Genomic DNA, 24,514 nt, shown 5'->3' on the forward strand with positions numbered 1-24,514 from the left:
GGAACCATGGAAAAATATTCTAAATAAATATATAATTTTAAAAAAAGGGGATATGGAAACATGTCCATGCAGATTGGGCATGAATGAATGGGTTGTAATTTGTATTTTTTTTTTATCAGTTTAGTAGCTAGCAGTTTCACTTGGTGATTAGCTAGACATAGGGGACAAGGAAATGAATGTAGAAGAGTGAGTGTTATATACTAGAGAAAAGTTGTATTTAGGTGAGGGGTATTAAATCAGTTAGTCAACAAATATTTATCATGCATACTCTCTGCCAAGCAGAGTGATAAGCACTGTGGAATGCATTAAAAAGCACAACAACAGTTCCTGATCTGAAGGAGCTTACAGGCTAATGAGATAGACAACATGCAAACAATTTCCTAAAAACAAGATATGCTCAGAATGAATTGGAAATAATTCTAGAGACAAGGTGCTAGCATTGAGGAGGATTAGGAAAGGTTTTCTATAGAATGTGGAATTTCAGCTGGCATTTGAAGGAAGTCAAGGAAGCCAGAAGATACCTGTAAGAAGAGAGAGAATTCTAAGCCCAAAGGATAGCCAGTGAAATAGTCAGAAGATGGCACGTTTTGTGTCAGGAACAGTAAGAATGCCAGTGCTGCTAGATCATGGAGTACATTGGAAGGTATATTGAATAGACTTAGAAGGTAGGAAAGGGTCAGATTATGAAAGACTTTAAGCAAACAGAGGATTTTATATTTGTTTCTTGAGGTGATAGGGAGTTAGTGAATAGTGTTTAGGTAGTCAGATCTGGGCTTTAGGAAGATGAATTTGAAACTGAATAGCAGATGTCATGGAGTAAAAAAATATTTCAATCACAGAGATGAATGAGACAAGTTTTGCATCACTTTCCAAGCCATCACCAGTCTTGATTTTTGTCTTGCTATTGTACTTGAATAACTCTAGAAAAGGGAACGAAGCCAAGTGTTTACAACTCTGCCTCACTTAAATCTAATTTATATGTGAGTCAAAAGACACCCCCAGTGATGTCATTTTGGTCCTTTTCAAGCATGAAGAACAACAACCAACAACCAGACAACTGATAGGAGTCTATGTCAGGGTGGTAACAGTGTAAAAAGAAAGATGTGGGCCCACATTAGAGGTAGGCAGAATCAACAGAACTTGGCAACAGATGAAAGTGATACTGGGAAGATAGGGGTGGTACCACAGCAAAATGAATGTTAAAACAAGGAGGGCTTTGAAATAAAGATAATAACTAATTTGGGAAATATTGAATTTAATATATCTAAAGGACAACCTGTTTGAAATGTCCATAGTCAGTTGAAGACATGTCTGAAGGTTAGAAGAAAGGTTAGGGCAGGATAAAGAGATCTGAGAATAATAAACCTATTAATCTATGGGGATTGAGGAGGTCAACAAGGAAAAGAGTGTATAGATAGATATGTGTGTGTGTGTGTGTGTGTGTGTCTCACAAAAATCTAGACAGATGAGAGTATCAAGGAGAAGAAGATCATTTACAACACCCAAGGCTACGGAAATGTCATGGAAGAGGAGAGTTGAGAAAAGGTCAGTAGATTTGGTCATTAGGAGATCACCGACAAATTTGGAAGGAACAGTCAGTAGAATGATGTTGAAATCAGACAGTAGAGAGTTAAGTGAGAGAGAGGAAAGGAAATGGAGATAATTATAGACTCTTCAAGTAGTTACATGTAAAGGGATTTGCATGTAAAGGCATCTGCCTTGGCAAGGAGAAGGGCCACCTCTGCACTTGAGAGAGGGGTGAAGGAAGAAAGAGTAGCAGTATGTTTCCATGTAATATGTGGCAAGTTTCTCAGCTGATAGTGTCCAGGAATGGAGATTTGAGGTGAGATGAAAAGATTTGGAAAAACCACTGTGGTAGATGGAATTGTTAGTAGATTAGGAGGGTGTACAAAAATTGGCATTCAACAGTGAAAGCTGAGTTACATAAATTTGTAATGGACCCAGTCAGCACAGTTTGACATGTATACATACAATGGCAATGGCGAGAATGGGCTGAAACTTAAAGAAAAAATGGTATTGAGGAACACAGGTAGAAAACATAGGTGTCAAAGAATTACCTTCCATTGCTATCTTTTTTCCCATTATGAAATTTCTCTTATGTATAGCTCTCTGCTATGTTCTTACCATCAGTGTCTTTTTAGGATCAATAGCTGACACTTCCTTCCCATATGAAGGTTCCTGCTCTCTGAAGATTCTACCGTCCTAAGGTGACAATTTTTCTATATCTGTCTGTACTTCCACTACTGTCACTATTACTACTTCAGGCACCACTGCTATTCTGATCATTCAGCCCTGACAGTTGGTGAGACTTCTGAAAAGACCTCTGGATCTTCAGGCTCAAAAGGTTACTTGAACATATGAATCTCAGAATATCTATTTTTTCTGTGATCTCTAAAGACCAAATACAAGAGACAGAATTGACCACATTCTCAGTAGCTGTCTTGAGTTTCCTTCTTCTCACCTGGAAGCTAAATATAGTACTGTCTTTGAGGCAAAGTACTCTTGCTTCCTCAAAGCTGAAAAGTAAGAAGAGAGATAAAAGATAGAATAATCCCTTTTGTACCTGCCCTGCAGCTTTCAATCTGTGGCTCCAAGATGCTGTAGTAGGTACAAAAACCACAAAGCAGTGTAATAGTGGGATTTGGTAGTGGAATGAACAAGAAGGAAACATATAAAATCAGGTTTATTTTTTGGGATAGGGAAGAAGGAAAAGGGATAAGGAGAATTATTACAATTAATCTTAAAACCCTAATTACTATAAATATACTTATAAGTATAACATACTTATGTACTATAAGTATAAGCATATCTTAACCTAACTTATCTAAGCTAAATAATAAGTTTCCCCAACACCAAATTTCACAAGTGGGGTCCAATCAAATGGGCCAGGATCTTCAGATGAAAACTGTCCAAAGCAGGTTCAGTTTTCAGATGAAAATTGTCCAAAGCAGGTCCAGTGGAGAAGTGGGTCCTCTGTTCTAGTTGCCAGCAGCCAGTTCAAAAGATTCCTCTCTTCAACTGGTCTCACCAAAAGCCAAAAACCTGTTGTCAAACCTCCAAACCCAAGGTCCTCCAGGAGAGAAGTGCCAAGACTGTTGGGACTTTAGAATTTTTACCCAGGTCTTGAACCTTAGACTCCCATCTGACTCTTGGTCACATGCTCCTGTCAATCACCCTAATGTTTGCATTACACAGTAATTTTGTAAATGTCCTCTTCCTATTCAACCAGGAAACCATCTCCTTAGTCTGGTTAAGCCAGGCTGAAAGTAACTTTGAGGCCTCAAACCAAGAAAGAAGAAGAAGAAGCAGAAGCAGAAGCAGAAGCAGAAGAAGAAGAAGAAGAAGAAGAAGAAGAAGAAGAAGAAGAAGAAGAAGAAGAAGAAGAAGTAGAAGAAGCAGAAGAAGCAGAAGAAGCAGAAGCAGAAGAAGAAGAAGCAGAAGAAGAAGAAGAAGAAGAAGAAGAAGAAGAAGAAGAAGAAGAAGAAGAAGAAGAAGAAGAAGAAGAAGAAGAAGAAGAAGAAGAAGAAGAAGAAGAAGAAGAAGAAAAAGGAAGGAAGGAAGGAAGGAAGGAAGGAAGGAAGGAAGGAAGGAAGGAAGGAAGGAAGGAAGGAAGGAAGGAAGGAAGGAAGGAAGGAAGGAAGGAAGAAGAAGAAAGACAATTGTCCCTATAACTCTCTCTGACTGACTCTATTTCATGCTTGTGACAGAATTGCCGTTTCCCTCAATATCCTCCAAACCAACACTCATTGTAGATAATAGGGAAATCCTACTCCTCTTACCTTATCCTCCATCCTTGTCCTGTCTTCCCCAAATAAACCCCAAATAAAAATAAAAAAAAGAAGATTAAGAACTATTTCACTGAATTCTCATAGCTCCCACTGAGTGATTTGAGGGAGAAAGAAGAAAGGGGGGAGGGGAAGTTGAAAGGCTTCTGAAGAGGGAGGTATAGGGAGGAGGGTAGGCAAAAGCTTGATCCATTAGTTATCTAATATACCATTAATATACACCCTATAATATCATCTATTACAGTGGACATCAAAGAAGCCAGGATCATCCACTGAATTCCAAGTCAACACCAGCCATTTTGACTTTTATTTTGCCACTGGACTTAAATGACTCTGGAAGAGGGAATGAGCATCACAACTGTGCAACTTTGCCTCATTTAAATCAAATTTATCTGTGAGTCCATAGACAACACCAGAGATGTCTTTTTTATCCTCTTTGAGTATGAGCAATATCTAATACTCACTGAGTTCCAATTTAGCAATTCCATAGACATCAAGTCCCCCAGATCTGGAGTCAGAAGACTTTTCATTTTTGTATAGCAACAGTCCCTCGATCAGGTTCATCTCAAGCTTTCATGTGGTCACTTGAACTGAAACCAGGCAGAGATTATCTACAAATGTTTCAAGGCTTGGTCATTATTATTACATACATTCTCCATTAGAAGGTAAGTTTGCTGAAGACTGGAGTGCCTTTGCTTTATCTTTATATACCTAACAGTTAACACAGTGCCTTGCTCATAGTAAGAACAGAGTTTGATTAATTTAGACTTTGGGAATGTAAGAGATAAAAAATCTGTGCTATGCAATGAGTTCTGAAGCTTTTATCTAATATATTTCTGATTTTTAGTGCTATTGTATTCCTACAAATCTTAGTAAGGATTTATACAGAAGCTTGTACTTTTGAACTAGAGATTCTATTTGCTGACAATAGCCTGCAGACAAAGCATTCTAATTTCTTAAAACAATACTCTGACTTTGTATAAAATCCAGTTTCCTAGGATATGATCATTACAATAATTAGCTAGTTTTAAGTCTAGTTAGCAATACCAGATTTCATGAGATTCCCTCATTATTGACATTAGAGAATTTATTTTAGACAAAAAGTTATTAATTCAATCACTATGGCTCTGAGACCCAAGTTAAAAAAATTCAACAATTAGTCAATGGTTGGGCTCTTGGTCTACTTTACATTTATATCTATTTCTAATTAACTCCTGACTTCTTAGAGGTTGAGGCAAAATTCACTTTATTGAAAACACTTGGATAACAAAGCAGCATATTATAATGTAGTATCTATGGATAGATAAGCACCCAGAGGAGAAGTTAGAGAAAGAATTAACCTTTTTTTTTTTTAAATTAACCTTTTTTTGGGGATTTCTCTCAGTTTGTCTTGTCCTCTGCATTACTTATAAAGACAATAATCTCTCTCGGTTACCATACTTTTCTATCACAACTTAGCTCTACCTTTTTTTCTCTAGGGCATTCTAAAATAAGGAGAAGAATAATGATAACTAATGTTTGTATTAGTGTTTAGTACTTTTCCAATCTTACCTGGCTCTTTGTGATATCTTTTGAGATTTTCTTGGCAAAAATTCTAGACTAGGTTTGCCATTTCCTTTTTCAGTTCATTTTATAGATAAGGAAACTGAGGCAAATAGGATTATGTGACTGACCCAGGATCATATAACCAATATGTGTCTGAGATTTAATTTTAACTTAGGAAGAAGAGCCTTTCTTGACTCTGGCCCTGGTAATGAATCCACTATACCATCTAACTGCCTCATTTGTGGAGCACATACTGGTGTTCAGAATAATTCTATGAGGAAGATCCTATTATTATCCCCATTTTACAGATGAGGAAATTGAGGTGAACAGAGGATAAGTGACTTGACCAAAGTCACACAGCTAAGTGTCTGAGACTAGATTTGAATGTAAGTCTTCTACTCCATGCCCAGAGCTCTTTCTATTGTATCCTTTGACTGGCTCTAAGCTGCCACCCTAGTACCAACTTTTAGAATTAATGTGATTCTATTTAGCTTGGTAATTTGTGCAAGACTCTTGGGTATAGGCAACTTTACCCAGTCTATCTGAACAAATTCTTTAGTAAAATCTTTACTCTTTAAAGGACTTCACATTTTCTCTAAGGCCTAAGTGGGAATGATTGATTAGGCATCTTGTTACTTTTAATAGTATAGACTTGAGTATATTTTATATACATATATACTCATTTATGTATATGTGTATATATATATATATATATATATATATATATATATAAAACATGTGTATTGGGAGACAGACAGACAGAAAGAGAGAGAAGAAAGACAGAGAGAGAGAATTATAAAAGGATATGGACCTGAGGTTTTATCCATATAGGGAGCTCTCAGTAGGGTACCAAGAGGTTAAATTACTTAATTAGGGTCACAGAGTATCAGATTCAGAGATTGAATTTGAAACTTGTTTTTTTTTAAACTATGATACCATCTCTTTATCAGTTATACTACACCTCATCTCCTTAACAGCTCCCCAACAATCCACAGTAGTATATAATGCTTCAAATATGTGGTATAGAAGGAGTTTTAGAGTTGATTTAGAAGAATGAATAGGAGTCTGAAAGCTGGGAAAGAGGCATTTGAGATAGTAAGAAAATAGTGTGAATGAAGGCCTAGAGATAGGACAGGTGAGGTACCCTTGGATAGAGAGGGTAAAGTAGTTTGAGCCAAGCAGAGGATTCATATAAGAGAATACTAGGAGGTAAGATTGGAAAGATAAGTTGGAAATAGATTATATCAAGCCCTAAATGTCAAGTTAAATTCCAGAGCAGCTAGGGGGCACAATGGATAGAGGATTGGGTCTGAAATTAGGGAGATGAGTCTTTTTGAGTTAAAAATCTGTCTCCAGGCACTTACTAGCTATGTGACCCTGGGCAAGTCACTATTGGCCATAGTTTCCTATGAGCTGGAAAAGGCAAAGCAGTCTAGTATCTTTCCCAAGAAAACCTCAAATGGGGTCACAAAGAGTTGGGCACAACTGAATGCCAGGCTGAGGAGTTAGGAACCTATATCCAGAGAGGACCCACTGAGAATTTTTGAGCTGGGAAGCAATGTAACAGAAACATTGGTTTAAGAAATTAATCTAACTAGAATGTCCAACGTAGGTTGAAATATGGAGAGACTGAAAGCAGATTAAATACATGAGTGCATAGGTTGTAGGTGTTATATTTCCTCTAGTGGAATCATAATTCTTTACCCTTCCTCCTTTAGATTTGGTGAAGAATGTCTATTGTCTAGAAGATATGGGAAAAAGCCCATCTATTCAATTTGGCTTATTTACAAAGTGTGTGTAGTTATTTTAGATGAGAAAAGAGCTTCTGGAAAGCTCCTGGAAAAATACAGAAAATAAATCACAAACATCAAGACTGGAATTAGGAGATGGTTATCATTGGTCTTCTGGATGGGCATTTAAGTTCTACATTCTATGATTTATCAGGACAAAGATGGGTCTTTCTCCTGATGATAAATGGTGAACACTATTAAAATGTTTAGTCATTTTTCTTGTGTACAAGTTTGCATTCTGAAGTAGAATGGACTCTTAAGGGTTGGGGGTTTGTGCTTGCATATTCTGTAGTGTAACTTTTTTTTTTAAGTATCTCTGATTTAAGTGAGAGATAAGCAATGAGAAAGCAGCAACAAAGGATTTCAATTTTTTCTTTTTCCTCCCATTCATTTGGGAATTTTCAGGAAACTATACTGTGTTGTAAGAATTGCAAAGATAACAATATTCTACTATTCCTTTAGTTTTATTGATGGTACAGTGAATTGTCAAGTTAAAAGAAAATCATTTTGATTTTAAAAGCAGAGGGACTGGTATATCCTACAATAACCATACAGAGGAGATATATAGTAATTTTACTTGTCACCATTTTTTTTCTTTTAAGATATAGAAATAAGTTACAACTGGACCAGAGTAGACTTAATATATATAAGTATATATGTATATATATATATATGTAAAATATATCAAGTATAAAATATAAACATATAGGATATAAAATAAATATATACATAAATTTTAAAAAAATTTAAGGGTACTTGACCTATCTTGCTACTCCTAAGCACTGGTTTGTTTTTTCTATTATTTTCCAAATCTTTGAGGCGTATTGAGATGGTCAGTTTAGTGTAGTAAAAAGAACATGGTCTCTGGAGTCTAAAGACCTAGGTTCAAATCCTGATTCCAATGTTTCTGTGGCTTATATGATGTAAGGCAAGTCATTTCACTACTCTTTGCCTCAATTTCCTCACTTATAAAATTATAGGATTGGACTAGTTTGGTTCCAAGTTACCTTCTAGTGCTAGATCAACAATCTGATGTATCTTTTCTACTGACTTTTGTTCCTTTAAGGGATGTATAATATTGAATTTCCTGACCATGAAGAGCTCCCTTTACCCCTAGATTCTATAAACCCAGATTGTTTCAACAGTGGTGTGTATTTATTATCCAGTTTTCTCTAGAAACCACAGCCTCCTGAAGCAGCAATTTGTGAAATGTGGTAGATTTGATACTAGAATTTAAAGATATGGGATGCTTGGATTATGCCTGTTTAATGCTATTTCTTTTCTTTCTCTATCCCTGACTCTCCCAATTCATGAGAGACTCATGGCAGTTAGAAAAAGGAATCTTGGTATAAGGCCTATCTAAAATGGAAGAAATCAAATAATCTATTAGGTTGGAAGAAGGTAGGGTAAAGAGAGCTTTAAGGAACATAAAATTGATCTATTGCTTGAAGGAACTGTTGAAAAGATTTAAAGATGAATTGCAATAATAGAGCATAGAATCATATTAACTCTCTTGCTCTGTCTGCCCATGCCCTGTTGTTATAGAGGTACAGTGAATTAGGAACTGGTAGAATGTCACAGCAGGAGAGAGAAAATACAGGCTAAATGTCTCAAGATCAGAGTGATGAGTAGATCACCAAAATGGATGAACCAACAGGCCTGGTTACTGAATCTATCCTCTTTGTTATGAATTGAATGAACAGTGGGGAGAAACAGTCAGAGATCCCTGGTAGTGACTGAAAACAGGAACTGTTAGTGGATATAGTTTTCTTTGTATATGGAATCCATGATCCATCCTATGACAGACCCTAGGTTCCTGGTTCCTGAGTCTTCATCTAAGGACTTGCCCATAAATGCATGGGTCACACCCAAGTTACAAAACTATGTTGTATTGGCTATAATCCATTGAAACATACAGAAGAAGTTGGAGGTGGCAAATCAGGTTGAGCTGTGCATTTGGTCTAGGACAGTGGATCTGCTATCTAGAAACTTCCTGGATCTGGTTTGCAAAGGAGTAATAGAAATTTTATTATGTATAGTTTCATTATTATCAAGTATAGTTTTATTGCTTTTATTGATTCTCTCTTAAGAGTAAAAGCTCTATATATAGGATCCATATGTTCCTGTCCATCAGTGTGGGTAGTCAACTTCTTTATGACATGGTCACATCATTATGTCTATATAAAAAAAAAATTGTTGTTGTCCCTCTTTCATTTTCAAAATGAAAGAATGACATCATAGAAAATGTCTTGACTTACCCATGAACTGAATTTTAAATGAGGCAGAATTTCACAAAGTTATCAGCCTCACTCTCTCTCCAAGAGTCATTGAAGTCCAGTGGCAAGATAAAAGTCAAGATGACTGGCAACAGCCCAGAATGCAGTGGATGACCTTGGCATCTTTGGTATCTGATCAAGCTCTAAGTGCTCTCCAGAGCTTGCTTCAGCTGCTCTTGTGACCATTGTAATAAATTGTTTTCATCTACCCAAATCACTGAGGAAGTCTTCATATTCTTGAAGAAACAGAATTTGACAAAGAAGCTTGACAATTGATTCTCATTAGGTAAATCCACAATAATGCATACTTTTTAGATTTCAAATTCATGTGGTCACCTAAAGAGGAAAGACCAAAGGATAAAAGGCCATTTATTTCCTGAGCACCAGATTTCTATAGAACTTCAACATTTCTGCTGCCAGAATGACTATAGAATTGCAGCATTTATTTGATCTTTCCTTTTGAATAGGTCTAGTATAGTAGCGATTAGTTCCATCTCATTAATCAGGAAGAATACAGCTGAAAAGAACTTTTAAAATCATTTAATGATATAAGAGGAGAAGAAGGGCTATGTAATTTAGCAAGAATAAAAGATAGCAGTTTGGGTGCCAGAGTCCCCAACTGTTCAAAGAGATTAGGGCAATTTTTTTCAATGAGTATAAACAGTTCCCTTTCCCCCTTTGTTTAGCGTTGGATTCATAAGGGAAAGTAGGAGGGATAGATACAGTATAATTACTTTAAGGAATGTTAGGATTCTAGAGGGTTCCCTCACATTGGGTACTGAGGAAACCCATAGATACAAAGAGACTGAAGGCAGAGAAAAAGATTATGGGAGAAGGAATGAGATTAATGATACAAGTAGAAGAGATTACCTGGGTGAAGTCTTATAAGAGACTGATGTAAAGGATGAAAGAATGAGAATTGAGGATAGGGGTTTTGAGAGAGAAAAAGAAGAGCAAGAGTTCACAGGAAACAGTCTCTATTTTGTGAATATTAATCAAGGTCCTCTACTGAGAGGATGTGGAGGGGAAAGATAAAAGCTTGAGGAGAAAACAAGTTCAAATGAGAACCTAATATGAGTGGGTTAGAGAATCCATCAGAGAGAAGTAAATGAATTGTGTTTTATCAGAGATCACTGATATTAGAAACAAATTTGTAGTGCACCTAGTTTTCTAGGTTGTATAACTTTCAGCTCTGCTTAGTGGCATATAAGGAGTAGAGAAGGAGAACTTTGGCAGAGTTGGGAGTATAAGGATGATATTAGAAATTAAGTCTTGTTATATTAGTTTAGAGGTAAGAAGTGCAGAAGCTGGCTTGAGAAAGAATTGGAGTTTGAAACAGATCTGAGAGAGAGTGTCAGTTTCAAATATTAACAATGTGTGTGGGAGGTGTAACAGTTTTTCTGTGGCAGTATTAAAAGGGAATTTAGGAGAACCCCTGGGGTGATGATATGTAGGTTAGTTTGTGTGAGTTGGTGAACCAACCCTTAGAGAAACTTCCTCTCTGTCTGGGCAGAGTGCTGCTGGTACCCTTTGTCTCAGACTAGAGCCCTAATGGTGAGCTAGACGAAGTAGTAGATTGTTAAAAGGATAAAAAGGAGACCCCCTAGAAGATGTTGTTTAAGACTGGTCAAGATGGATTGACTAGTTGACCTCAGAGGGAAACCCCTTCTTCCTGACATAGAGACAATGGTTGCTCTCTGTCACTGTAGAATACGATGGAGGCCAAGGGGTAAGCAGAAGTCTGAACTGGGATAGAGACAACTCAAAGGATTTTTCATAAACAAATATCAAGGAAAGAATCGGGAGAGAGGAAATAGGAGTGTCCTAGTCTAAAACAGAGTGATATAGGAGCTCTTTTGGCCTAAGCCAAAAGCCAGAAAGCCCTGGCCTAGAAATTTTCTTTGATGTCTTCCTTTCCCTATTCTGCTAACCTAAACTAGTAACCACAGATTACAAATGTCTTTAGATGTAGCTAGCAGAGAGAGAAGTTTCTTTCTTCAGGCCTGGCTCAGCCTGCCTTTCTGGGCAAAATCCCTCAGGTGACTCAGTCAGTCCACTTAATTCTTAACTGTCCACCAGCAACAGGTACAATCCACAAGCTTTGTGATCAAAGGAAATGGTTGAGAAATCCTCAGGGATTGATGGGATTCAATCCTCATGTGGCAATAAATAGGACCTCCTTTCAGTTCAGGGTCCAGGAACAAACTCCTCTCCTGAGACAGTTTTTTTCCCATAACTCTCTGCTCTTCAACCTTCCAACTGTCCTTAGTTGTCACTCATACCTCTTCTCAACATTCCATCTCCTCTCTGTGCAGAATCTCACTTACAGCAGTTACTCTTTGGAAGTGGCAGTTGCTCTCTGGGAGTGGCAGTTGCTCTCTTTTGGAGTGCTGGGAGCAGGTGACATCTTTTCTCTCTCCTCACTGTCTGAGGTAAACGGAAAGAAGGGAAAAACCTGAAGGAGCTAAGCAATTTCCTTTTCCAACGTGGGAAACACTAGCGATTATCTATTGTTGTTTCATAAATTGTTTTTTTGGGGGGGGATTGTGCTGTTTTTTATTGTGTTTTCAATGGAGAAATACATCATCTGTTTACAAAATAGCTCTTGAAAAATACAAGGAGTACAGATACTATAAAACAAAGCAAACTCCAGTCATGAGACACTATGTACATCATGTAAAAGTAACAGTCTGATCTCCAGATTATGAAAACTAGAATTAAAAAGTCACTATACAGAAAAATTCCAAGTTTCCTGCTTGGAAAAACTTGGGTGCAGTTACATGAAACGTTTAATAAACTGAATTTTATTTTCCCCAATGTGTAAACAAAATGACAAGACTAAATTTGTGCCTGGCAATTTCGATCTAAACTCCATAGCTACACAAAATACACAGACACCTTGTATGCTTCAACTGTTAGTATAATCATCTTTTCATAGGTGGTAGAAAGGGAGGGCAAGGTGGCTGCACGGGGCAGGAGATAAGGGAAATAGAAATATTGTATACTAGACATCTTAAAGAAATGGTGAAAAGAAAGCCTCAATTACTGCATAGCCTAAGGGAAAAAAGAAACTACACTCCAACTTTATAAAATTAATTTAGAAGGACAGTGGAAGAGCATAAGTAATTGCAGTTTAATATGAAAAATGCACATGTAATAAGATGGAGCACAATGGGGGATTCATAAAACATGCTAATCAGAAAATATGGGAAGGTTTTTGTTGGTTTTGCTTTTTTTTCCCCCCAGATCAAGAAAAAGTAACTAAGTTTAAGTTTGCTATCTACATCTGGTATCCCTCACATTTTCTAAATACTGGTAATTTCTGTTGCAATCAGGAAGGATTTAAAAATTCCTTTTAAAGAAAGAAGCTCTTAAATCTTTTTGATAGGACTGAAGAATAAAACAAAAAAGGAGTAAAGAGAGCTGACTAGATGTCAAGTGCTTGCTAGAAATGATTTTTTAAAGTATGCTTTTTTTCTATCTAAAATTTATTGACAAATTATTGGTGAGCCATCTAAAAATAAAAATTAGTTTTTAAATTCTTGGAGAAAATAGCTTTGCCTTTATGTTCAAAATTTGAAATGTTTTACTTGGCTGCAGCAGGAAATCTATGGAGTGTACGTACAAAACTTTATATTAGTGATAAAATGGCCATCCCAAGAGATGTTATGCTTTACAGGCACCACTTAGTCACCCAAAAGTTTGAAGCATATCAGACCAAAATTTTGTGTTTTGTGCTATGTGGCCACAGGGTGGTTTGTTTTACACCATGGCTTAAGAAAATACTGGCATTAATTTTTTTATGAAATTGTCCCTATTGTGTGCATACAAACTGAAAAAAGGGAATAAAAGAGAAAAGATTGAAGGAAAGAGAACAGAACTTTGTTAGGTCAAAGGAAAAAAGGATTTGCTTGTTTGACCGCTGATTTGTATGTACTATAAAACTTTATAAATAAAACCAATATACTACTTCTTAATCGTGTCCCATTCAAAACCAACTATTTCCCAATTATTATTTTAATATGTCACTTACCCCAAAGATATAACATTTCATTTTTAAGGGTTATGGCTACTTCAATGGGACTGAACTAGATGTACCCTTATCATTTGTCTCAATTACAATAGTATAACCACTGTACAATGTTATCCAATTTATAGAATAATGATGAAGAAACTTCAGGAAAAAATAAAAATGCATCAAACTCAAGATCTAAAATTAGTTCTACTTTCTAATAAAAAATACATAAAAGTGCATCATTAATATAAGGAATTCTTATGCCAGTTTGTATTGCAAATTTTTCAAACAATGCATCAAACAGAGATCCAATCAGATGTTAAATATGGATACAAATATAACTTGAGGTTTTTTTCCTCTTTTTTTTCTTTTAAAGGCAGTAATCCTTTGAAATAGTTAATGCAACTGTTGCTAACACATTACTAATAGCTTCACATGGCTTCACATACTAACCTGGACTTCCGATCAAGTGCTGATTAGCCCAGTAAGGGAGGTTCACCAAATAAACCTAAATCCATTTTCAGTCATGTCTAGTCTTGCACCCTCCATTCTCCTTTTTAGCATTAGAAGACAACAGGTTGAGTTGGCAGATATTGTTTATGGACCCCTGAGGTTGTTTTTACCAGTTCAATCTCAGTTTTATTGAATTCTTGATAACAGGAATAGGATTTGCAGGGAGAGCAGGGATATCTGAAAGGTCTGTACTGGATGTTTTCTTAGTTTCCTGTTTATCACGTTCAATCAAATCAAGACAGTTGGCATCTTCACTTGTCTCATCCTCCTCTGTTTTGGTTTTCTTGGGACTCTCTTTATGAGGTGAAGATGTCCTTTTGACTCCTACTATAGGATTAGGAACTTTTGTTGCTGTGTTTCCTGAAGGTCTTGGTGGTTGCTTTACCAAGCGTGTTGAGGAAACAACTCTGGAGACTGTGGGCTTTGGTGGTGGAGAAATGGCTGGCTGCGTGGCAGTTTGAGGAATGCTTTCACTTGAAGTACCCCCTGAGCTTTCACTGGAATTTACTTGTGGCACAGAAACCTCAGTTGCCTGGATGTTGGTCACAAATGCTGCTGTTACAGCTGGAGCAGGACTGTTTCTGCCCTGAGAGCTGCCAGAACTATTAAATGGACTGGTCTTCATAGCACTGGTAGGAGAAGGCACAGACATGCTGTTGTCACTATCCATAGACAAATCTAGACTGCTGTCATTTAGAGCTGTCAATCAAACTTCTGATGAATGCTTTTTCTTTTTCTGAAGCACATGATTAGGTAGGAGTTGATAAAGTTGCCATCTTTTTACATGCATTGAAGCAATTTTCATATCCATCTCAAACATCTTGCTGTTTATTGCTTGCCTATAAATTGTATCTGTAAAAGACTGAATGTCATATGTAAGGTCAACACTGAGGTTTTCAGAGTTTTCTGTTTTCTTAAACACTAATCCAATCACCCACATTGTAGGAAATTCTTCCTTGTCAGGATTTTCTTTCGGTGCTAGAAATGACTGAGGATTCACATGAGCCAGTGTAATAAATTCATTCTTCTCCAAATTTCCAACCAGGATTCGGATTTTTGATTCCACCAAGCCCACCCATTCTAGTCGCTGCTTTTCTGTTGGTGCATTTGCTAGAAGTACAATATAATGCTTGCACTTTTGAAAGAAGTTGGGAGCTTCAAAAAGTTTGGACCCCTCTGCCTTACTCAGCAAAATTTCACCTGTGATAGCAAGACCTTGTTTAAACTCCTCAACCATGACCATCCCTGTAGAAACGGACACATTGTACGTAGAATTCTGTTGTGGGTATGCTGGTGTAATTATAGGCATAAGATGGTACCTATCACTGGGGTTTACCCTTGGGTCCCATACAGGCAAATTAAGATTGCATTCTTCAGGTTGTTTCAATAGCACTGGATTTGGCCATTCCCATTTAGAAAATACCGAGAAAAATTTATGTACAAGAGTTGATGCTATTGCATTTGGATAAAGCTGGCAAGTTCTTGCTACTAGCATAGCCCAGGAAACACCACCGAGGAAACCCAATATATTGTAATAGATGTTGTGGCGTTTGGCCCAAAGTTTGATAGCTCTCAGAGTTAACCTGAAGTTGTCAATGTTTGGTACTGGATGTAAAATTTCATAGGTTACCCTGCAACCATTAAAACTTCTTATGCATCTAATATCTAAAATTTTTAGTAGAGTGTCATCACGAAGGTCCAAATCTTCAGGAATAGTCTGCAGTGCTTGCAAACAAAATATCAATCTCTATACCATCAAAACATAGCTTGATAACTGGTACAAATGCCTCTTCAACAGCCCTCAAATCTTTTACTTCTTCTTGTAGCTTCAATTTTTCATAGAATGAGATGAAAAAGTCACTTCCGTCAACATGTCTTAGTGTAACACACAATGCATCAATATCAGCACCTTTTGTATGAACTCCTAATCTGTAGGATCCAAATGTAAAACTTTTTCCTCCAACATTTTCAATTACAGACTGTGGAAGATTCTTGCTTTCACTGATTTCCCGTATCCATTCTTTTACCAGGTTATTTAATTTTCCCAAAATTAAAATCCTGCGCTGCAGTTCCTCTTCCTCTTCAAAAACCCCAAAGGGCTTTAGGGTTTCAATTAGTTTCTGTGTGAGTATGCAGTCTGTCTCTTTGGGGGCCGCTAAACTGATGGGAGAGGTAATGCCATAATGCTTCTGTGGCAGTTGTGTTTGTTGTGATCCCTGGGTTGTAACTGGAAACGGCATTGTCCCTCACGCCAGCACCGCCCAGTCACTTTCCCCAACGCAGCCGCCTCCACAGGCACCCTGGGCATGATCTGCTGAGGGGGGTCGCCTCAGCCCTGGCTCCAACCCCACTCCCGCGCCCGCACCCGCCTCTTTAAGTGCTTCTCCTTCTTCCCCTTCCTCCTAATATGGCGCCCGAGCGCTACCACAGCAACGTTCTAGCTCATAAATTGTTTTTATCTCTGAGAAGACCAAAGCAGGACCTGGTCTTTGGTTTGGACTCTGAGTTTGCTAAGGCTCAGAGTACTAACTTGGTTCTCACTGAGGCTCAGCCAGCTAGCCTTTGTTATTTTTATAACTTGGAGACAAAGTTAAGAATTATATACTTCTTATAAAGATAATAGTGTTAGTTTATTGTAGAATAGTGAAAATTTGAGTTAGTCAGATCAGGAATGATCAGTGTAGCCTGTGGAAAAAGGAGAAGCAGTTCCTTGCAGAACCAAGAAGTTCTATTTGGGTGGAGGTAGAATCCCTTAGAGTTAGAAATCCTTTTATAGCCTTATATTATCAATAAATAATTTATTTTTGTATAATAAGAATCTCCTTAGCATCCTTGCACCTGGCCTTGAAGAGAAGTTCACTTATAAGTCTCACTTCACTTATATAAATTGAAGAGACTTTGTAATCAGAGCAAGGAGAGTATCTAATCATCTTATATCCATAATCAATTCATTAGTTATTATTTTTACAGGAGTTTGACAAGATGGGAATATTAAAAGGACTTCTTTATTTAAATATGGGGAAACTTAAATAAAATAAAAGAACAAAATGTCTCCATGGTTGAAGAAGAATCCTTCATTCTAGCTAGATGCTATTAGAAGATAGAATAAGAACTTTAAAATAATATAATATTATGAATTTGAGCTAATAGAATCCCCATTTCTAACCAGAGGATGAAAATAAAAACAAGATTGCAGCTGACAGCAGTTTGTGAATTAAACCTTACTGTTTTTCTTAGGCTTATTGAATGATTTCTTTTCTTAAATATTTTAAGTGGTTCTGTTGTGTGTTTGATTTTTTTTCAGGACAAACTGAGGAAGTAACTGTAAATTCTTTGGAGGTAAATAGCATGAAGCAATATGATTCTGATAATGAGTTAATTGCTTGAATGAATAAATTGGTTATAAATAATTTTTATGATCAACATTTTGGGGGGGCTAGTTTTGAACTCTTTCTAACTCTCTTCTATAGGTTATTTTATGTGAATATTTAAGGAAGTTTCTTTTAATTATTTAGAAGTTAATCAAGGCTTCAGTAATTGGGCAATTTAACTTATTCCACAAACATATATTAGGTGCCTTGGCAGTATGCCAGCAATACTAAGATAAAAATGAAGCAATCTTTTCCCTAAAGGAACTTATTAGGGGTAATAATTGATGCACAGACAAAGTAAATACAATATCCAAAAAGTTCTATGATCTTCTTAATTTAAGAGTTCTCTCTAAAGATGCAGATAAAAACACATCCATCCCTTCCCATCCTATACAATTCTTGCCCCTAGCCTCCCTCATGATTAATATAAGAGGTATATTCAACATGCTGGGGAGTCTGTCTTTATCTCTTCAGATATTGAGAGGATACAGTGAAACACTCTGACTCTCAACTTGCCACCTTTCATTCTTGTCAAATTACCAACCCATCTTCTCTTCTTATATGATTCCTTGATGACTTTTTTTTTACTCCTATTCATCTTTGAAGTTCATTGGTTGTATGTCCTAACTTGCTTATATGTATCACACATCTTGCCATTGCCCTCAGGGTGATTTTTTGTTTTGAACCAATATACAGTATTAATTCTAAGATGGAAGGTAAGAGTTTTTTTTTTTTTAAAGCAATCCTGCCTATTGTCTTCCATCTATGTGACATTTGACCCAAATTACCATCTATCTTTACTAACTGTTCCACATATAGTATAATAAAAAGATACTTGGAGATAGAGAGGTACTAGAGGGTGCCTATTGATCTAATTCTTGATGGCTTATACATCAAGATTTTTCCTACCCTCCTCCCTCAAAATGCCACCTGTTTTTCTTCCCTCTTCCTCCTGCCTCCCCTCCCCTCCTCCCTCTCAATCAGCCTCCTTCTATGTAACTCAAGGTGAAACTATGAGGTTTAGAGGTTTATTGGGGAAGATAGGACAAGGATAGAGGGTGAGGTAAGAGGGATGGGGTTTTCCCTAATCTATACAAGGAGTTAGGAGGGTATTGGTAAAATGGCAGTTCAGTCACAACTGTGACACAAAGTCTGTCAGGGAGTCACTGGCAAGGACAATTATTTTCTTCTTTCTTCTGTTCCAAATAGCCAGATAATCTCAGCTTGATTAATTCAAGTCCAGAAACACAATTATCTTTTCAGGTTCAGCCACCACCCTCAGCCACACAAAACCTTCTTCTTCCCTCCTCGCTCAGAAGCCAAGAGAGCAGTTCAGTTCAGCTGTGGGGTTAGCTTTGTAAAATGGAGATTTTGAACCCTAGACTTCAATCCCCAGAAGCCCTTGGTACTTCCCAGAATTCCCTATAATCTCCACTGAGTCCCCACCTGGGCAAGATCACAATTATTATTTAAACTGGCAGTAACGCCTACCTTGACCTCTTCTATGCTCTCTTCCATTGCAGCGATGTAGTGGGTAAACTAAACGTGGGGGTTTTGAATGGGCTAATCAGCCCTAGACATGTGGTTTTCTTATTTTGTATTTATTTATTCCTTGATTTCTAATAATCCTTAATAAACCTCATAAAATATAATATTTCTATTACTAGAGACTAACTTAATTTTTACAGCTTCCAACTGTCTTTTCCCAGGAACACTCCAAATGGAATGTTACATTTTGATTGACAGATCAAGAAGACAGTCCTTCGCATGCATTGCAGATTCTCTCTTTTACAATAGATACTATTAGAAAAGTTCTAAAAAGTGTCCATTCAAATGAACATTGAAACCTTGTCAACAGGTACTGTTCATGTACTAGTCTTTCCTCTTTGAATGAATATGTCAAACTATATTGGTTAATTAACAATATTTTCCATGAGGATATGAAATCTTTGGGGGCTGAAGGCATCCAGTACAATGTCATGTGCAAAGAGAAACATCTGAAGCCACTTTCCATGATGAACTCTTCTTGGATCTGAATTTTTTGCTTAATTTCTTTCATTAGAATACTGAATATTTTTTAACCTGCATATTATATATGTTCTTGTTTTATTCCTTTCTTATTTGGAGGACCACTGAACAGAGGGTTTTTTCTCCTATTGTTGTCTTCCAAGGAATATGGAATAATTTTGAGCAAATTATGTACTATGTAAAAATAAAGTGATTTGTTAAAAATATTCACATTTGCTATTTATCTACAACTTAAGCTATAGTACAACCTATGTATATAACCTTGCTTTCAAAATATAAGCTAATTACCAATGAGTTATTTCAGTTTTATGATCACCCAGCTGCCTTTTCCATATTTTTGTGCACTAGGTCAGTTTTTGATGTATAAACACAAAATAAATGCATAAAGACCTGAAGTATTGTTGAGTAGAAGTGGAAGTGCTTTACTGTTCAATCCACAAATGAGAAGCTCTGCCATAATGGTAGCAATTGTTTGCTTCCAGAATCTGGGGCATATTTATGTGACAAAGATTTAGAATAGCAATACTGCCTATGAGACCAGCCTGGCGAAAAGACTGTCTCATAGAATTAAAAAGATGGAAGAAACCTTTGAGAAAATTATATTTTGTTATAAAGAAGTTAATCAGTTTCTTTAGCTTCCACATTTAGATAGATATATAGCCCAGGTTAAAAATCCAAGTCCCATATGAAATATGACAGCCCTTAGCTAGAATAAAAGTAGCTTTAATCTAAGTTGAAGATAAGAAGTGAAGAACTAAGTGACTGTTCAATAAACAAAGTTGCCAAAAGTAAGAAATTTGAACTTTTTGGCATTTTTCAAGTGTCCTCATTAGTGAGTGCAAAATTGATTTTCCTGGTAGGATAGAGAACATCACTTAAGAGGAGTGGTAATCCATCAACAAGCATTTATTAAATGTCTACTATGGACCAGGATGGGATTAGTTATATAAAGTCTGATCAATAGGAAGAAGGAATAGGTAGGAGGAGTTGAGAAGTTTCTGAAGCTGTATTTTTTACTTGAAAATTTCTAAAAAAAAAATAGCTGATCCAATCTTATATTTGTAGTAAAGCTTTCGAAGGAATTTATTAGTTATTGATCAAAGGGAGATGAGAAGGCCAGCACCATAGCCTGAGAAAAGGTAGGGAAACCTTCTGTAAATATACTTTATTTAAGGATCCTTTAACTAAGTATTACTAATAGGAGTGGTGAATAAATTGGACATGGGAATTAGCCACAAGAGGTATTAGCAAAATGATTTCTAGAAATTGTGGGATTTTTCAGTCACATGCAGAGTCTTATCTCTCTCTCTCTCTCTCTCTCTCTCTCTCTCTCTCTCTCTCTCTCTCTCAGAGTGTGTTTAAATCTTCTAGTGCCAAGTATCAGATATGTATGTGTGTGTGTGTGTGTGTGTGTGTGTATGCACAAAATTAAAGCCCTTTTTCCACTTAAGAAGCTGAAAGGAGGAGAGGTGGAGTCAAGATGGCTGCATTGTAAGGATAATTTTAGGGTTTTGACCTAATCTATATTAATTTTGGTCACCAGGGGATATCCCAAATAAAATACCCAAGTCAGCTGCAAATTTGTGGTGATTTTAATTAATATAGAGGAAAAAAATTAAGGAGAAGGGAGAGGGAAAAGGTGTAGGATTTTCTCCCGCCTGGCCTGTGCCAGGGGCAAGATTAGAGACTTTCTCTAAGAGGATAGTGTTGGAAGGTAAAGGAGAAAGTATCAGCCTAAACTCCAAGAAGGCTCAGTTAAGATGCCTGAACCTGAACTAGCTACTCAGCTTCTTCCAGTATAGTATCAAGGGAAACCCACTGCTAAACTGGACAATAGCTGCCGCCACACCAAGATGTCAAAATGCTCAGCACCCTGCCAGCCAGAGCCACCTCTCCAGGGAAAGGCCCCTGAGAGAGGAAGTGACACGAAATATATAGAGGGTTTTACATCACTTTCCTGTATCTCACATGTACCAATGGTAGCTTAAATTTGACAGCCCAGGGGTCTGTCAGTTGTTTCTGATTTGTCACATATCTATCATAGGCCATCCTCCTAGATACTTAATCCTTAAATATGGGTGTAGACATTCCTGATTTTGTTAGATTAAGTAGGGTCGAGTAATCTAAACTTCATGGCATAGAGGCAGCAAAAGGTCAGACCTCTGAAAACCCTTCCTTACCTATTACAAACTGAATGCTCCTAGGGGACTGAAAATCAAACCTAACAACAAGACAGAGCCAAGGAACCTCCCTGCTGGACTCAATTCAAAATATAACCCCCTCCCCCAAAAGCCAGAATTTGAGAACACTTGGGTTTAAGGGAAGGAAGAAGGAAAGTCCCAGGAACCCCCACTTAGAGGGCTAAGCCTCCAGTGGCAGCAGGAAACTCTGGGCAGTCAAAGGCACTGGTCTTGAGGGAGTACCTTGTGGGCAGGGCTGTTCCAAGCTCAGAGCATTGAACACAGGCAGTGGGGAAGGACCTAGAGAGGGAGAAGAGAGAGACACCCTGGTCACAGTGGCAAAGACCCTCCATATTGCTCCGGCCTTCCAGGAGGTTTTGGCCCCAGGGCACATCCAGCCCAACTGAGCTGAACTTGATCCCATCAAAAGTCTTTAGAGGTCAGGGAAGCTCAAGCTCCAACACCCCACCCCCAAAGACTGCACTGAGAGATCTCGTGACAAAGCTCCAAGAGGGGAGACTGACAGAAGACCCCAAAACCAAAAAAAAACGAGAGGAGCAAAAGCACAGACAACTGCGGGGAGTAAAGAAGGGGTAAATATGAGCAAACAACAGAAAAAGAAAAAAGAAATTACAATTGACAGCTTCTATACAGGCAATGAACAAAGAGCAAATGGAACAGAGGAGGATCAAGGAACATCAAGCAAAAACACAGAAATTCCAGCAAATTGGACACAGGCTTTGGAAGAACTCAAAATACAATTCAAAACACAATTAAGAGAGGCTGAAGACAACTGGGAAAAGAACTTAAAAACTAAGATGTCATCTGGAAACAGAAAATAGTGTCTTGAAAGCCAAAATCAACCAGCTGGAAAATGAGGCAAAGGAGATGAAACATGAGGCAAAGGAGATGAAAGATGAGTTAAAGGAGATGAGTGATGAGGTAAAGAGAATGAAAGATGACCTCCAAAGAAATCAGACCAGAAAGAGAAGGATGTCCAAAAAGCCAGGCATGAAATCCAGGCTTTAAGAACCAGAATACAACAACTAGAATTAAGTGACCTCACAAGGCAGCAGGACACTATAAAACAAAACCAAAAGAATGAAAAAATTGAGGAAAATATGAAGCATCTCATTCACAAAACAGAAGATTTAGAAAATCTCTCAAGGAGAGACAACTTAAGAATCATTGGTCTACCATAAGACCATGACAAAAGAAAAAGCCTGGACATAATACTACAGGAAATTATCCAAGAAAACTGCCCCGATATTCTAGAAGAAAAGGGGAAAGTAGAGATTGAAAGAATCCACAGATCACCTCCTGTACTTAATCCCCAACTGACAACACCTAGGAATGTTATTGCCAAATTCAAGAACTATCAGACCAAGGAAAAATATTACAAGCTGCCAAGAAGAAGTCATTCAGATACCATGGAACCACAGTGAAGATAACACAGCATCTGGCTGCATCAGCACTGAAGGACCAAAAGGCATGGAATATGATATTCCATAAAGCAAGGGAACTAGGTCTACAACCAAAAATCAACTACCCAGCAAAACTGACTATATTCTTACAGGGGAAAGTCTGGTCAATCAACAAAATAGAAGAATTCCAAGCATTCATAAAGAAAAGACCATGCCTGAACAGAAAAGTTGATGCCCAAATGCATAATTTAAGAGAATCATCAAAAGATAATTAAAAAAAGGGAAAAAAGAAAAACAAAACAAAGCAAACAAACCAAAAAAAAACAACAACCAACAACTTTTTTTAAAAGAAATCCAATAAGTTAAAATGATATGTATCCCTATAAGAAAAGAGGTCATTGGTAACTCTTGAAAATTGTTATCATCACCTGGGCAGCTAGACCCAGCATGGACCCAGAGAAAATACAGAAAGTTTCTATGATAAATACCTCATTTTTCAAATTCATGAACTGAACCAACTTTGTAAAATAAAAGCCATTCACCAACTGATAAATGGTCAAAGGATATGAATAGGAAGTTTTAAGAAGAAATCAAAGCTGTAATAGTCATTTAAAAAAAAGATCTAAATCAACAATAATTAGATGAATGAAAATGAAAACTCCAAAGTTTCCACTTCATACTCATCAGAGTGACTAACATAACAGAAAAAAATGTCAAAAACTGGAAAGACTATGGAAAAATAGGTACACTGTTTCAATCAATAGAGTTATGAAGTGGTCTAACCATTCTGGAGATCAATTTGGAACTGTGACTAACATAATATAAAAATACAACTACTTATCCTAGCAAACCTATTAGTACGTCTTTATTTCAAAGAAATCAATGAAAAAGGAAAAGTACTCATATGTATGAAAAAGATTTGGAGCAACTCTTTTTGTGGGGGCAAATATGTAGACTGTGGAAGGGATGCATGTCAATGGAAAGGAATGACTGAATTCTATTAAGCCATAAGAAATGGTGAGAGCAATAGTTTCCAAAAAACCTGGGAAGATGTATTAATTGATTCAAAATGAAGGGAATGTAACAAAGAGAACATTGTACACAGTAACAGCAATATTGTGATGTTCTATTATTGTTCCAAAGGATTCGTGTTGAAAAATGCTACCTAGAGAAAGAACTGATGAATCTGAGTGCAGTTTGAAACATTTTTTTTCATTTCTTTTGCAACATGGATAACATGGAAACGTGTTTTACATGACCTTATATATATATATATGTATATATATATAATAAGTATTATATTTCTTGCCTTCTTAATGGGTAGGCAAGTAGTAAGAGAGAGGGAAAGAATTTGAAACTGAAAATAAATGAAAACTTAGAAAATAAAAACAAAATTTATTTAAGTGAATGTTGTATCTGATCATTTTCTTCCAGCTTCTTGCCAACTCAACAAATTCATTAAGAGATAGCATGCCTTCATAGTGAGAGACTTTCAGACTAATCTCTTTCTTTAATGACATGGTGGATCAAGGGAATTTTATAGATGTGATACACTTGGGTTTTAAT

General features: G+C 36.9%; 1 protein-coding gene across 1 annotated transcript; it reads right to left on the minus strand.

Moving 5' to 3' along the window:
- Positions 1-11,957: 11,957 nt before the first annotated feature.
- Positions 11,958-16,308, minus strand: LOC130455983 (poly(A) polymerase alpha-like). The gene is given in 2 exon segments (XM_056808585.1): positions 11,958-15,672; positions 15,674-16,308. Coding segments are annotated over 2 exon segments (2,133 nt in total). The 5' UTR covers positions 16,186-16,308; the 3' UTR covers positions 11,958-14,051.
- Positions 16,309-24,514: the final 8,206 nt, after the last annotated feature.

This window comes from Monodelphis domestica, chromosome 8, assembly GCF_027887165.1.
Source record: "Monodelphis domestica isolate mMonDom1 chromosome 8, mMonDom1.pri, whole genome shotgun sequence".
Classification (NCBI taxonomy): Eukaryota; Metazoa; Chordata; class Mammalia; order Didelphimorphia; family Didelphidae; genus Monodelphis; species Monodelphis domestica.